This window comes from Sturnus vulgaris, chromosome 9 (assembly GCF_052056855.1).
Source record: "Sturnus vulgaris isolate bStuVul1 chromosome 9, bStuVul1.hap1, whole genome shotgun sequence".
NCBI lineage: Eukaryota > Metazoa > Chordata > Aves > Passeriformes > Sturnidae > Sturnus > Sturnus vulgaris.
In genome coordinates, this window is record NC_142251.1 from 17,608,664 (window position 1) to 17,622,528 (window position 13,865).

Here is a 13,865-nt window from a genome sequence, read left to right on the forward strand (position 1 = left end):
CTAAAACTGTCAGATAAGATGAACATTTGCTCAGAATTCAGAAACAAGCTTCATGTCTGTGACCTAAGTGCATAAATAGGAAGAACAAACACTTCCAACAAAACTAGTGGAAAAGGAATGGTGTAGGCTATGAAGTCAAGATCATTAAGATGACAATTACAACTGTTAACTCTATGCTGTCAGGCATACAGAAGTTATTTGTATTGATGATGTTCTTTTATGTTTCAATTTTGATAAATTGATCAATGAGTAAAATGAGAAAATTGAGTATTTTGTGGATTCGCTATAATACATTTCACCAAGAGTGGGAAAGTCATTTATGGCATTTTTTGCTTTGTATTTAAACACAAGAGCTTCTATAGGTACATGGGAATTGCTGTTTAGAACACAAGACTTAGACTGGATATGGGTCAAATCTTATCTTTCAGACATTACGATAGAGTTCTTTGATAGATAAAAGTTGTTTTTTTGGTTCAAGTGTTCCTGTTCCTTAAGCTGCAAGCTACATTAGAAGAATTTTTGTTGTTGAAAGACCTTGCTCTACTTTCAAAAACAAAAATACAACTATTCATCCTCTTCACTAGTGACCTTTCATCTTGCTGATCTTGTCATTTCAGTTCCATTAGTCTAGTTGCTGTGATGGAAAGGGAAGCTAATTCTAATTAACACTCCCACTAAGGCTCTAAGTGTTTTGACTCCTTTTGTACATCAGAAATGCGAAAAGGAGGAAGAATGAAGCTTTTCCTTGTATTACATTTTTTTGCACTTCAAAAGCAACATAAAAATGAAGAACTCCTGTGCTGTCCTATAAATAGCTCAGAGTTTTCCTAAAGAAAGATATGCTAATTATTTAAGTCAACAAAAATATCTGACTGCACATAAGGGTTGATTTTACATTTTAAACACTCATGAGCCTTCAAGACACCCCCCCTTCCTGACTGCTGATCTTAGACACTATAGCAACAAGTGAACATTTGTTCTGAAGGAATGTGGAGTATGCAACTGGGGGAGGGGTAGTACTATCAGTCACAGACTTATCTCCTGGTCCACTAAGTTATTATTTAACTTCAATCTTCCCTGAAACTGAAGAAACAGCATGCACGATCCAACATTAGCAACCAGAATTTAACAGGCAGCTTACACTTTGACTACAAAGAACACAGATTTGCTTGAACTCGACTTCAAGAGGAGATTGGTTTTTTCCTCTTGTTCAGAATAGTGGAAACAGAAGAATTGTTCCACTGCAGATGAATTAAGCAGTGCATTACCATTGCAAACTTGCAAAACCAAACAAAATATCCAGCTCCTCTGGCTCTGGTCACAGCATCTGAAAGTCCAAGACTCCCTGACTAAAACAGCAGACAGTAGACTTAGAAAACAGGAGGCTTGGGCAAAACAGACTGTGGAATGATCTGGAGTGAAATGAAAAGAAAGGTGGGAAGTTTGCTCTCCCAGATTAAGTGCAACATTCCTGGGGAAAACCTACGGTTCACAGCTATGCCTGCCTCCCATAAACTGACTGTAAAATACCTTTTCTTGCACTGCTGTGGGCTTGCCTTCATCCAGGCTGTACATCACCCTTTCTTTGCCTAGCCTTCTCAAGTCTGAGGAAACTGGACTGGAACATGACTCACGGCCAGGGATCTCAGTGCTTTCTGTCCAAGAGAGGAACCAGAAAAGGACACTGTGAAAGTGAAGGAAGCATGGGAAAATGAGCAGGAGGTCTCCGGCTTGCTGCGGTCCTACAGCTACACTGCTACAAGAGAAGCAGCTGGTCCAATTTCTTTTTCCTTTGAGCTCCGCCATTAAAAAAACTCATGAAAAGCTCTTTTAAAAAGTCACTACTATTACCTTTCAGTTCTTAACAATAATTTTATCTGTTAAAGAAAATTTAAGGAACTATTTACTTTGTTCTTATCTTTGTTTACATCCTTTACATCTCTTAGCTTGAAAGACTATTTTAGATTTGTGAAAGGACGATTTCAGTTTCAGATTGACTTAGCAGTGACTACTACCTGGAGATATGTGAAAGGGTGTACTAAGGAATTTCCAGGTCAGAAAGATTGGAAGCAGATATGACTTTGCATGTAAGAAGCAGGTTTCAGAAAGGCAAGTTCAGAAAATGACTGTCAAATTCAAGCATGCCAGAAGCTCAGAGTTAAGGTGACTCTTTTTAATTTGCCATCAGAAGGGCATTCTCTGCTTGCTGTTCTCCCCAACACCACCCCAACTTTCATATATCCCTGTCAAACTTAGCATTCAATAAAGGAGACAAAAGAATTGATACAGGTTTTAGCAGTATATGCCGTGATGCCAGACTGGAGGGACACACCAACTCTGCCTAAAGCCTCACACTCTTATTCCACTTTAACCTCTGGCCATTTGTTCCTTTGCCAGCCACCTTCTCCTCTTTGCTGGTACTCAGTACAACCTTACAGCCAGCTCATGGAACTGATGTGGCTAAAAAGCAGTTCCTTTCTTCCTAGGACTAGTTTTTAGGTAGATCTGCCCCCAAACCTCTGCTTGCTATGCAGTCACCAGAGAACTACCACCAGTGTCAGGAAGAAACAAGTGAGATGACAGCAGCTCATGCAGACATTTCTTTGTGGAAAAGTGTGGAAATGGATCATCAACATGTTTAAAACAAAGCCCCAAACGTAACAAGCTTTACAATAAGAAAACAGCAGTTTTAGATGCATCTTGAGGATTTTAAACAGTTACAGAACTGTATCAACAATGAAGCTGCTGATGGAGAGGGGAAAATAAAGGCAATTTCAGCAGGAGCATATCAGAAGTTATTCCTTGCAGCTGCCCCAGCCTGGTTTAGCTCTGCTCTCCAATGGACACAACTTTGCCATGGGAACAATAACAGCCAAAGCAGCAAACACAAGTTGTCAGAATTCATCTTTTAACATCTAATTTGGTTCAGCAAGAGAATGAACAATCTTATTACAGGCAAATGCATTTTAAATATGCAGTTATTTCCTTGTGGATCAAGTTTGACTAGAGCTACAAAGTACAAAAAAATAATATTTTAATAATAAATCACAGAATTATTATTCTGATACTGCAAGCATATTACACTTTGACAGATTCTGGAAGTGATAAACATTAAAATTCCACTTTAGATTATTTGCCAACATCCTCAAGTACTTTTAATTCTGTAATATTATTTATTAGTTACTAGACTGTTTTCCCTCTTTTTTTGTGCTACATGGAATAAGAGAAACAACGTGCCACACATCACATGGATTCCTCTGCTTTTTTCTAGCAATTCTCAAAGGTCATTTAATAATTCACAAGCAGGTTGTTTACACATTTGATAATCACTATGTTTTGAAGTTCCCAAAAGTTAGCTGCCCTGACAGCATTTTACTTTCCGTTCTCTCATAATTTTTTTTAATTTATCACATAAAGCACTACCCAGCAGAAAACTAGCACCATCTTCCACAAAAAGTCCAGAGATCAGTCCAACTGCCCTCAAATCAAAACAAATATAAAAAACTCCCCCAAATGTTGCTTCCAGAAACTGTTGCAAAGAAAAGTATTTACTTTATCAGATCCTAGTTTAGAGCAGTTTGCCCACCTACCAAGCATTCATACTATGAGGTGTCATTAGACAGGTAAATACATCTAGTTTAAGGTGTATCAAAGACAGCACCTTTCACTGAGAAACATCACAATTGGAATAAAGAACAAACAGCAAAATTATACCTAGTATTAAAAATTATCATAAATTCAATCTGTAATCTTCACTGCAATAACTAATGAACTTCATATTTTCCTAGCAAAACAGGAGAAACTGACTTTCAAGAACACTGCCTCAGAAAGGAGGACAGTAGTACTATAGACTATAAGAAAATATGGAAACAAAAAATGAAATGCTAAAAATACCGCAGTGCCTTCATCATACTAAAAATAGGGACAATATACATTATCAAGCCAGGAAGGGCTGAAGAGAAATCATTCACCTTTGAGCTTCAGGCCCTACATTCAGTAAACGGCTTCTGACTTTTAGTGTAGCAAACGATTAACGCCAATCTCTGCGGTGTTAAAAGCAGGTTTTAAAGTCACTAGAGATTACAAGTTCCTCATTTTGAGGAAACTATTTACCTTGAGACACCTTTAGAATTGTCCCACTGGGGTGAATACCTTATCCTTCAAAAATAACCTGATATGTTTCAAGTTAGGTAGCATTCTTGATGCTTTTTAAAGTATTGATGCTACTGTAAAGAGAATGCAAACATTCCTGACCAGGCCATCCAGCTTCAGCAGTACTTTTGCCTCTGCTTCAGTTAAAAAAACCCCACAAAACAGAAACCAAAGCCAAAAAAATCCCAACAAAAAAAACAAACAAAAAAACAAACCTCAAATCAAAGAATTTATCAAACGCTAAAAAAATCAGACACATTCTGATCCCAGAGAAATCTGTGATGAAAGATAATAGCTTTATCTTGCTACTCTGGTTCTAAGATACCTGGGAAAAGAGAGTATACTAACATTTTAGAATTAACTACAATTTACATTTGTTGAAGATAGGATGAAATTGAAGAAAAAGGTTTTGCTCATTAAAAGGATGCAGAATTACCCACATGAAGGACACAATATCACACTTTGAAGATTACTTCAAAGTTTGTGATAAAGTAAGCAAAAATTCCAAAATATATTCTAAAGTATAGTCAAGAAGACTACATATTAAAATGCAATTACTCCTGCACTTTTAAACCGCATGCAAATTTTACCCTTAGAGCTACTCATAATGAAACACAGTATTTCCCACAGTCTCAAGGGCAGACCTTACTGTATATATTATATTCCTAAAAAAAAAGTAGCAGATGTCACAAAACTAGTAGCTAAGTACCTTCAGAGTAGGGAAACAGGAATGCTTTCTCCCTCTCAAATGCAATACAAGCCAAAGTTGCTATGTACTGTCTAAAGATCAAATACTTTCAGTTCATAATTAGAAGATATTTTACTGTGTCCTAAATATTCTTTTTAGTGGTCTTTTTAAACCTGAGAAAATGCATCTCATCTGAGGAAAGACCACACAGTAACATTATTTACTTAATGCAACAGAAAAATTTATTATATGCAGTAAAAGCTTGGACTGTAATCACCAACCTCATACATAAATACCTATTAAACAGTTTCTCAACTTTGCAAATCAATGCAGTAAGCAGTGTTTTTTTGAACTGGAAGGTTCTCTTAAGACAAATTCCTAAGAGTTAGGTCCTGCATGTTTGGGACGAGAACTAACCGCTTCAAATCTGCAGGATTTTCCTTAAATACACCTCACACACTTCAAAATCTTTAACATTTTCAATATTGTGGTCAGGTTTTCAGCCCTCAGCAGGCTTCCATGGGAAGCAAACAACTTCTCAGTTTCTAAAACTGCTTTTACCATAGGAAGTCACATCTTACCTTGAGTTCCACTACTCTAAAAACTACAGATTGGCTTCAGCCTTTAAACTGTACCTCCCTGTGTGTCCTACCTTTCCAAAGAGGGGTGTAAGTTGAAGGCAACAATAAGGTTCTCACACTCTCAGTCCATAGCTGCAATGTTACTGTTGGAACTCAAAGCACAAAGAAAACTCACCAGCTTTCAAGCCATTAAATCTTAACAGTTTGTACTTGGGATGTTCGTTAAAACGGAAAGAAGGAAACCTAGGGCATATCAGAAAAACAATGCCATCCATAAAACAGAACAGCCAAATGAACAGCACTAAGAACAGCACAAATTATAGGAAATGCTCTGAGTATTCTAGGTATTAATTCAACATACACTCTCAGGACTGGCCTTCCAGGCAGGGATTGCTAGGGAATTGTTTTCATTTTTTTCTTATCAGAAAAGAAAGATGATTGACTTATTTTCAGATTTCTCAATAAATTTATATTATCTCTAACTTCATAAAGTACAAATGCTACAACTGAAGACAACCTTTCAGTTCAAACACAAAAACACAATGACAGCAACTGCCCTTACCAGTACTAGCCACATGACAATCTTGCTCATCTGGAAATTTAGCTGAAGATTGGACCAAGAGACAGATGCACTAACTGCATTAGTTGCACTAACCACCACTACAGTTTCAGCATGTCATCAAGTTGAATTAAATATAAAATTTATGAAACAGCACTGGATTCATTGACCTAGGTTCAAAAAATGCCCAAAGCTGTCCTTCAATGAAGACAACGGTAGAGTATGTTGATCTTATGCCTCAGATTGGATCACTAATAACAGAATGTTACATTAAATGAGTACAAGGCCTAAAGAACAGTAAGAACTGAAGGTTATGGAACATATAATATTTCACTCAACACAAGAGACAACTGCAGCTCCCTCATGTCCAAACAGCTATCAAACTTTTAAACTCTAAGTTACATTCACAGTGTTTTGTTTGCTGGTTGGGGGTGCTTTGAGTGGTTGGTTGTTGGTTTAGGTTTCCCTCTGTTGAAGGGTATTAAAAATTTGTTTAGCATTATGACAACGAGATTGCTGTAAGAAATTAAATTGTATTAGCATAAGGAATGCAAAGAGAAGTAGCCTTGAAATCTATGGAACATTTCATTTACCTAATACTCCCTTCAAGAGATTTCAACTTATTCTTCATGCAACAAATCAACTTGCATTGGGGTACCATAACAAAACACAGCTCAAGTCTGTAATCACAAGGCATTTGTGCTCTAGTTTAGACACAAACACATTATAACCCAAAATCTCTTAGATTTGTCATCCAAGATTAGATCACTACATCAGATGATGTTAAGCGAACCACAGGTGAGTAACTGCTGGGCTCTTCTGCGATAGCTCAGGTACCACACACAGGAATACGAGCATCAGCCAGTGTGACACTGAGGGCACACACCCGTGCCATCAGCTGCCAACCACTGCAGGACCCCAGCAGCAGAACACGGACAACTGGGAGCCACATGGTCAAGCCTGGAGCTACTGTGCATCAAGAATTTAGACAAATCTGCCAGAGGCAACACAACAACTAATAGTTGATGCAGAAGCTGAGGGAACAGTGGTTAGAAGCTGAAACACCTACAGCAGTCTCTAGGCATGCTTACCAAGAAAATATAAACACTCACTGATGCAACCCTTCCAAAAAGGAAGAAATTAATTTCCTATCCCTGCAACTGATTCCATCTTCAAATAATTAATGCAATTAATTTCAGGATGGTGGTAAGCTGCAAGTATTACAAACCAGAATTTTATGCGCAAAATGTCTGTTCAATCACCTTGGCAAGTTTTTGTTAGGTTTTGGACAGACAATAGTGAACACTTCCAAACATTAGAAAATGCAACCAAACTATGAAGCTTCTAGGAGGTTGTCTCCTGCCAACAGCAAGCATAGCCAGCATTACAGAGCTCACTATATTATGGGGACTAAGGTCAACAGGAACACTCCCAACTATGGAAGAGAAACATCTTTGCTTTATAAATTATAAATCCTTTAAACGGACAACACTGTTTCACAAATTAATTCTATATTGTAATATAAAATAACAACTCCTGTTATCAATGTTAGGGTTTTTTTAATCTTTTGAACTCAAAATTTTAAACTGACAAGTAATTAAATACTGCTGCATGGCAGCATGGCAACGGGAATATTTCAGATAGTCCTTTCCTACAGGATGCCCATTTCATTCTCAGTAGGCACCAGACACTCAACCTCACAAATAACTCTGCTCATCCTGCATGCACAGCAAAAACTAGGAGGACACATAAGTGATCACTAGTGTCAAATTATTGCTCTTTTAAGAATTGTTCACACACATTTTATTAGCAGCAGTATTTCAGCAGTGTACCCACTCAACACAGAGGTGACTGCAAATGTTCAGCAATCAGGACTTTCTTATACAAAACTGCTCTGGCTGTCATTTCTGCAACTAATCTCACAAAATTTAGATAAAAGCTTTCCTGCTGATGACCAAAACTGGACTAATTATATTTCCCCGAAAGGAACAGGAACACAATAACGCACACCTCTGGCAAGCAAAAAAATTTGCAGTTTCCACCTGCTGGCAGAAGACGGTAAATACTTCTCTTGCAAAGGAAGACAGTGTAGTTATATTCTACCTTAAAGCTCAAACTACAAGTGTGGAAGACTTTAAAAAACCAAATCAGCCTAGAAAACACAAATATAACCAAAATAGTCATAGAATTGTTTGTAATTAAAAAACATTCAAGTGGTTAAAAAAATTAATCAGTCGATGGTCTCACAAATTTAATCATCAGCCTCGACAGCCTGCTAAGAGTTTATTTTCCCCTGTTAGGACTATGAAACAGATTGCACTGTTCTGGTGAGGAAATGCAGAACCCAAACTAAAAACCATCACTTCCTGTAATCATCATGCTGGGGGTGGGGAGGGAAGAGGAAGGGAGGATAAATGGTGAAGGTAAAGGGCAGGGGGAAACAACACTAATTAAAACATACAAATAGAGTTGTAAGGAGTTTCAGAAAATCTAAGAATTAAGAACAACTGACACACCTTCTGAAAGAAAGGCTTCCTTCAAATAGAGTAGCACATCTGCAAATTTTCTGACATCATTCACCAGTTGCATGATATATTCTGGATCCACAACAGGATTATCATAGCAGTCAGAGTTGGAGCTAATGCTGCTCAGAGAGCTGCTCTTGGTGCTGCGCCCCATTCCCCAGTTTGCTGAGCTCGAGATGGTGAAGAAGTTGGAGGTAGACAGTCGGGCTAATCCCAAACCACGCTTGTTACTTCCGCCGTTCTGTCGCAACATCCCAGCAGCCGCTGTGCTTGTAGAGCTCCCGCGGTCAACACTCTCTGTCACTTGATGTCCATTGGACAAGCCAAAGGTGAAACTCTTAAAAATTGGGAAGGGGAAGGAGGTGGAAGAAAAGGAAAAATGCTGATTAGTATAGAAATATATGTGAAGCAATACTTTTGTACTGACAAGATCCAAAACTTCTTTCGAGATGATACTGCTTTCCATAGAAATGGTAAACTGAGTACTATAAAGGCTTTGACTACCTGAAGTTATTAAAATTTGTACAGCAGATAGATTGTTGCATTTAAAAAAAAAATGGCATGTCAAAATTATTTCAAAAGCTAATCATGATGCATGCTTATTTCATGAGAAAAGTTTCTTCCATGAATATTTAGAAATTTCATTCTCTACATTTACCAATACCTATTCTCTATCATGAAATGTTACTTCAACTGAATACAATCACAAAAACACGTGATGTGATACAGACTACGATCAACATCCCCTCTTGCATGGGCCACCAAGCTGTATTCGGCATCCTGTCTCTTAAGATAATACACAGCCTTGATCTGATAGGATAAATTTTCCTTGTGCAGTGTGCCAAGCAAGAAATCATGGCCTATCACGGTTTGTCTCATAAAGGAAAACATCCTCAAAGTTATGTGGGCTTTTCAGCCTGTTATCTATTAATATGAAAGGCAATCAAAAGTAAGACAGAGAAAAATTAAGAGAACGAAAAAATATTCTAGTAGTAAAATTTATCTGCATGTCTCAGTGCAGTTAGCTTGAATGACATTGCTCTGCTCTGAAAGTTCCACCATAAAAATGCACAGTTTTGGGGGAGTATAAACTAAAAAACTATCTGCATTCCTTTCCTTTAGGAAAAAAACAAAACCCAAACCAAAAAGCTACTGAAAATTTTGCCATGTCAGGGTAAGGGATTCATTTCAAAGCAAACTGCAGGTGGCAGAGTCAGGTACGCTTCCAGCAGCTCCCACAACGCCTGCTGTTGTTCTCTCAACACCAGGAGAAACCCTCAGTGTTTACACTATAGCGTAAACACCACAGGGGAAAAAAAAAAACAAAAACCAAACTGGAACACAACAGCTAAAAAGTTAATGTGGGTTGCAGACACATCTGCAGCAAATCTTCAAATTCAATTACTTTACTAAAAATAAAAGTTATTATAAACTAAAAAAATACAGGTTGAAACGTGTTCTCCTGTGTATGTTTATATTTGGTCAGACCAACTGAAGTAGTAGCACCTTTACCACTTTGAACACTCCCACTATGCATTTCAAAAGGCATTACTCTAATGCACTTCAATTATTTTTCCATTATTTCTGCTTTATTTCTGTTTGCAGTTTAAAAATATCAGAGGAAACGTAGTCAAAGCAGTTGTTTTTGTGATTAACGTGCAAACCTTCCAGGGAGCGTGTGCTGGGAGTGAGGGGAGAAAACTTCAGAATTTAACACAAATTAACTGCTCTAATTTCTGTTTACTGCTTAAATTCAGTATGCATAAGAGCACTCATGACATTGTACAAATAATGCAGATAATTAAGCAATTCCAAACACCTCAAGTAGATTGAAGTGAGGTTTACATTAAACATAGTGTTTAAGCAAGTTTCTTCTGTTCCCACGTATAATTCTCATGGCTACAAAGCTACTTTGCAATTCTACCTTGCAATTAAGGCAGAACAAGACACATAACCTTCTCTCCTCTTAACAAGTGCGATATCTATTTATATCGAGAAAGATTTTCATATTATTTAAAAGACATGCCTCTTTTAAGTCTGGCCAGCTTCAGAGTCAACTTTTTAAGCAGCATGATGTGTTAGACCTGTTCCAGTGGCAAGTCCATGCTTTTAAAGCTGTGTTATTTTAGAAATGTTACCTTTTTTTTTTTGTACAAGCAGTAAATAATGCCACCACTTTAAAAATTATGAAAGTGATGACAAAGTTTTTCTAAGAGGGAAAAACTTGTGAAAACCAAAACTGAGCAGCTTAGTAGATGAGGCACCTTTTCCTCGTAAATATTAGCCCTTACGTCTGTTCCTCCTGTGTTACAAGGCAGATGGGGAACGTTTCCCTTCCAGAACACATGCCTTTCATTACTGAGAAGTGTTTCATATTTCTTCAGGAAGACTCTGGCTTTTAAAACGAAAAGCATCCACCAGCTCTGCTATAAACGCCTCCAGACTCCTCTGGCTCACAGCGAGCCACTGCCCGTCCCGACGGAAAAAAGATAAAAAAATAAAGCGCCAGATATTTCAAAAATTTGCTCTCCCAGCACAATCTCCCCGGTAGGGAGAGAAAGAAAAGGGAAAAAAAAAAAACAACAAAAAAAAAAAAAACAAAGAAAGAAAGAAAGGAAAAGAGGGGCCACGTCGCTGGCGAGCCGAGGGCAGGGCCGCTGCCGGTGCCCCGGGCGGGGGTCGGCGCTCCGCCCTGCCCCCGCCGCGCATTCCCGGCCCGCCCGGACCGCACGGCCCCGCCGCGGGCACTCCCCGAGCGGCCCCGCGGCCGCGGCAGGTACCGGGCAGGGGCGCCAGAGGTGCGGGGCAGGGCAGAGGTGGGCGCGCGGGGAAGCGCCCGGTGGGGCGCTGGGGGTCGTGGGGCCAGACTCGCACCGGGAGTGGAACGCCGGGCCCCTCCAGCCGCCCCCGTTCCCCTGGCGGCTCACCGGCGCCCTGCCCCACGCTCGCCCACGGCTCCTCCCGCCGGCGACAGGCGACGTCCCCCCACCTCCCGCAGCGGCGTTCCCGTAGCCCACGGCCGGCGCTTACCGGAGAGCGGCGGCCGAGCGCAGGCAGCAGCCGGGCCGCCGGGGGCCCCTCGCGCGGCCGCCCCGCTGCCCATGGGGCACCCTCCCCTCAGCGAGCCCCGCGCGCCGCCGCCGCCACCGCCCCCGGCTCCGCCCGCGCGCCGCCATTGGCCGGATGGACCGGGGGCGGGGCGATCTCGGGACACGCCCCCCGGGCCCCGCGAGCCCGGTGCGCACGAGGCCGGGCGGGACTGGCGCGCGGGGCCGGCGAGCGGAGCGCGGCAGGTGCGGAGCGTGACCCGAGCCGAGCCGAGCCGAGCCGAACCGAACCGAACGAACCGAACCGCACCACGAGCACCCGGATCCGCCCGACCCGCCGCCCCTCAGCGAGCGCGCTAAGCGCGGGGAATGGAGCTGCACAGCAGCAACCGCTGTACACACAACAACCTTCAAAAGAAAGGAAAAGTCACAATTCAGGCTACGTGGTGTTTAGCAAACAGGCTTTGCTTTTAAGTGATTTGGCCAACAAGAAACACAAACACTGTGGCAAAGCACAGAATAAATTTCTCATGCTCGACCTCCCACGCTTTGTGTTCCTGGATCCAGTTTATCATTTATTGTACAGCTTCCAGTATTGTTATGAGTGAGTAACGTGTGCGTGCACACACACACACACACACACACTTTCTACTATACTTAGCCCGCTTCTATTCCTGGATGAACTCTGTTGGCTACTTAATGAAAATGAAAGCACTAACAAAATATATAAGGTCAGATTATATCCTCAGCATGGGAGTGGTTTCAGCTACCCTGATAGCCCAAATTTTGGCGTAATTTAGCTTCTGAATTTAGTTGCATGTGCAGATATATGTACTTTTTCTGGTTAAGACTAAAGAGAAGTTGGAAAATCAGAAATTTGCATCATCATAAAGAAACTCAGATAGTTCCCAGCAACACCACGACCTTTAGACCTGAGCACAGACTTCTGTTACATCATCTCACAGTGACTGATGGAAGCAGTAGTTTTTCCATCTTCTGGAGGCAGGACTACAAACCCACACTATCTATCTCACTATTAAAAGGCCATTTAAATTCAGCAATCTTCGATCCAATGCCCAAGCTCTGGAATGTATCAAAGCCCTCAGCATCTAATTCCTAGCCAGTTTCTTAAGACCAGCAGTTTCAGGCTTTACGTCTTCAATTTCCCCATCCTTGCTCCAGTCTCCTTCCCCAGCCACTCCCATGTAGGATTTTGTGTTACAGCACCAACCTTCTCCTTGGTTCTTCCTCTCCATATTTACCATTATTTATTCTACTGGAAGAATTTAATTCAATTTCTTTTGGAATTCATAAAGCCTGAAACTAAACAACTAAAATAAAACAACTTGTGACATTTCTTATCTCTAATGTCACTGTTAGGTACTGTTCAATAACTTTTCTTCACCCTGAAAAAGTCTAAATAAAATGTGATGTAAATTTAGAAATCCAGCATTATAAATAAATATTATAAATTCTTCAAGTCTTCTAAGCATGAGGAAAAAAAAGTAAAAAAGAGAACAATACTCTAGCCTTCAAAAGGGTTTTGATCATTCAGGTAATCAATACTGCAAGTGTCAAAATCAGGCCAGAGTAAACAATTGTAAACTAATTGAATGTGAAAGCAAGGAAGTGTGGTAGGGAACATGGGTTAAATAGTACAATCAACAATCACATCATCAGAAAAGGAAGGTTTATTGCGGGAAAAGTCATTGAAACCATTAGATAAGTGTTCAATAGCAATAAAAAAAGATAAACAAGAAATTCCGCTTATCAGTAGATAGAATACAAAGCAATGGATACTATGTAGTGAACCAAACCTTTGTTTAAAAGAAAAGCCTATAGCTACAGCAGAGTTTCTCTTCCTTACAGACACTCTTTTTGAAAATAGAAGTGACTCTATCTTGCCATAATTACATTATTCCCAGGCACATTTCAGAAAATGATAGGAGCAATAAACTCAGCCTTTCCAAGTATATATATACTCTACTGAAATAGACACACACTTCATTATGCTCCAACCCCTCCATAGTCTTGCTTCTCTCATGTCAGCTCCCGTGTAAGCTAGCCTGGGTCCATACAAGATTCAGCAAATTTATTGGTGAATTGTTTATTTGGAAAAAAAAAAGAAATCAGTTCTAGAGATCAAATTGAAAGTGACAAAGAAATAGAAATACTGGGATTATATGTTTTTATGCTTTTGAAATATTTTTTCAGTTAGTTTTGATTTAGAACATAAAAGTGTTCTACATTGTGGGAGGCCTAGCTTCAAACATCTTTTGAAAAAAGGATTTGAGCCCACATGCTTCATTATTG

General features: G+C 40.0%; 1 protein-coding gene across 7 annotated transcripts in view; it reads right to left on the reverse strand.

Annotated features, from left to right (window-relative positions):
* ARHGAP29 (Rho GTPase activating protein 29) overlaps positions 1 to 11,622 on the reverse strand; it is a 50,531-nt gene extending 38,909 nt beyond the window's left edge. For all 7 annotated transcript variants that reach the window (XM_088169995.1, XM_088169994.1, XM_088169996.1 and 4 more), the window contains exons 1-2: positions 11,536 to 11,622; positions 8,497 to 8,842 (exon numbers count right to left, since the gene is read on the reverse strand). In XM_088169995.1, the coding sequence (XP_088026121.1) occupies positions 8,497 to 8,758 (262 nt within the window). In that variant the 5' untranslated portion in view covers positions 8,759 to 8,842; positions 11,536 to 11,622. The remainder of the gene's footprint in view (positions 1 to 8,496; positions 8,843 to 11,535) is intronic.
* Between the last annotated feature and the right edge of the window lie 2,243 nt (positions 11,623 to 13,865).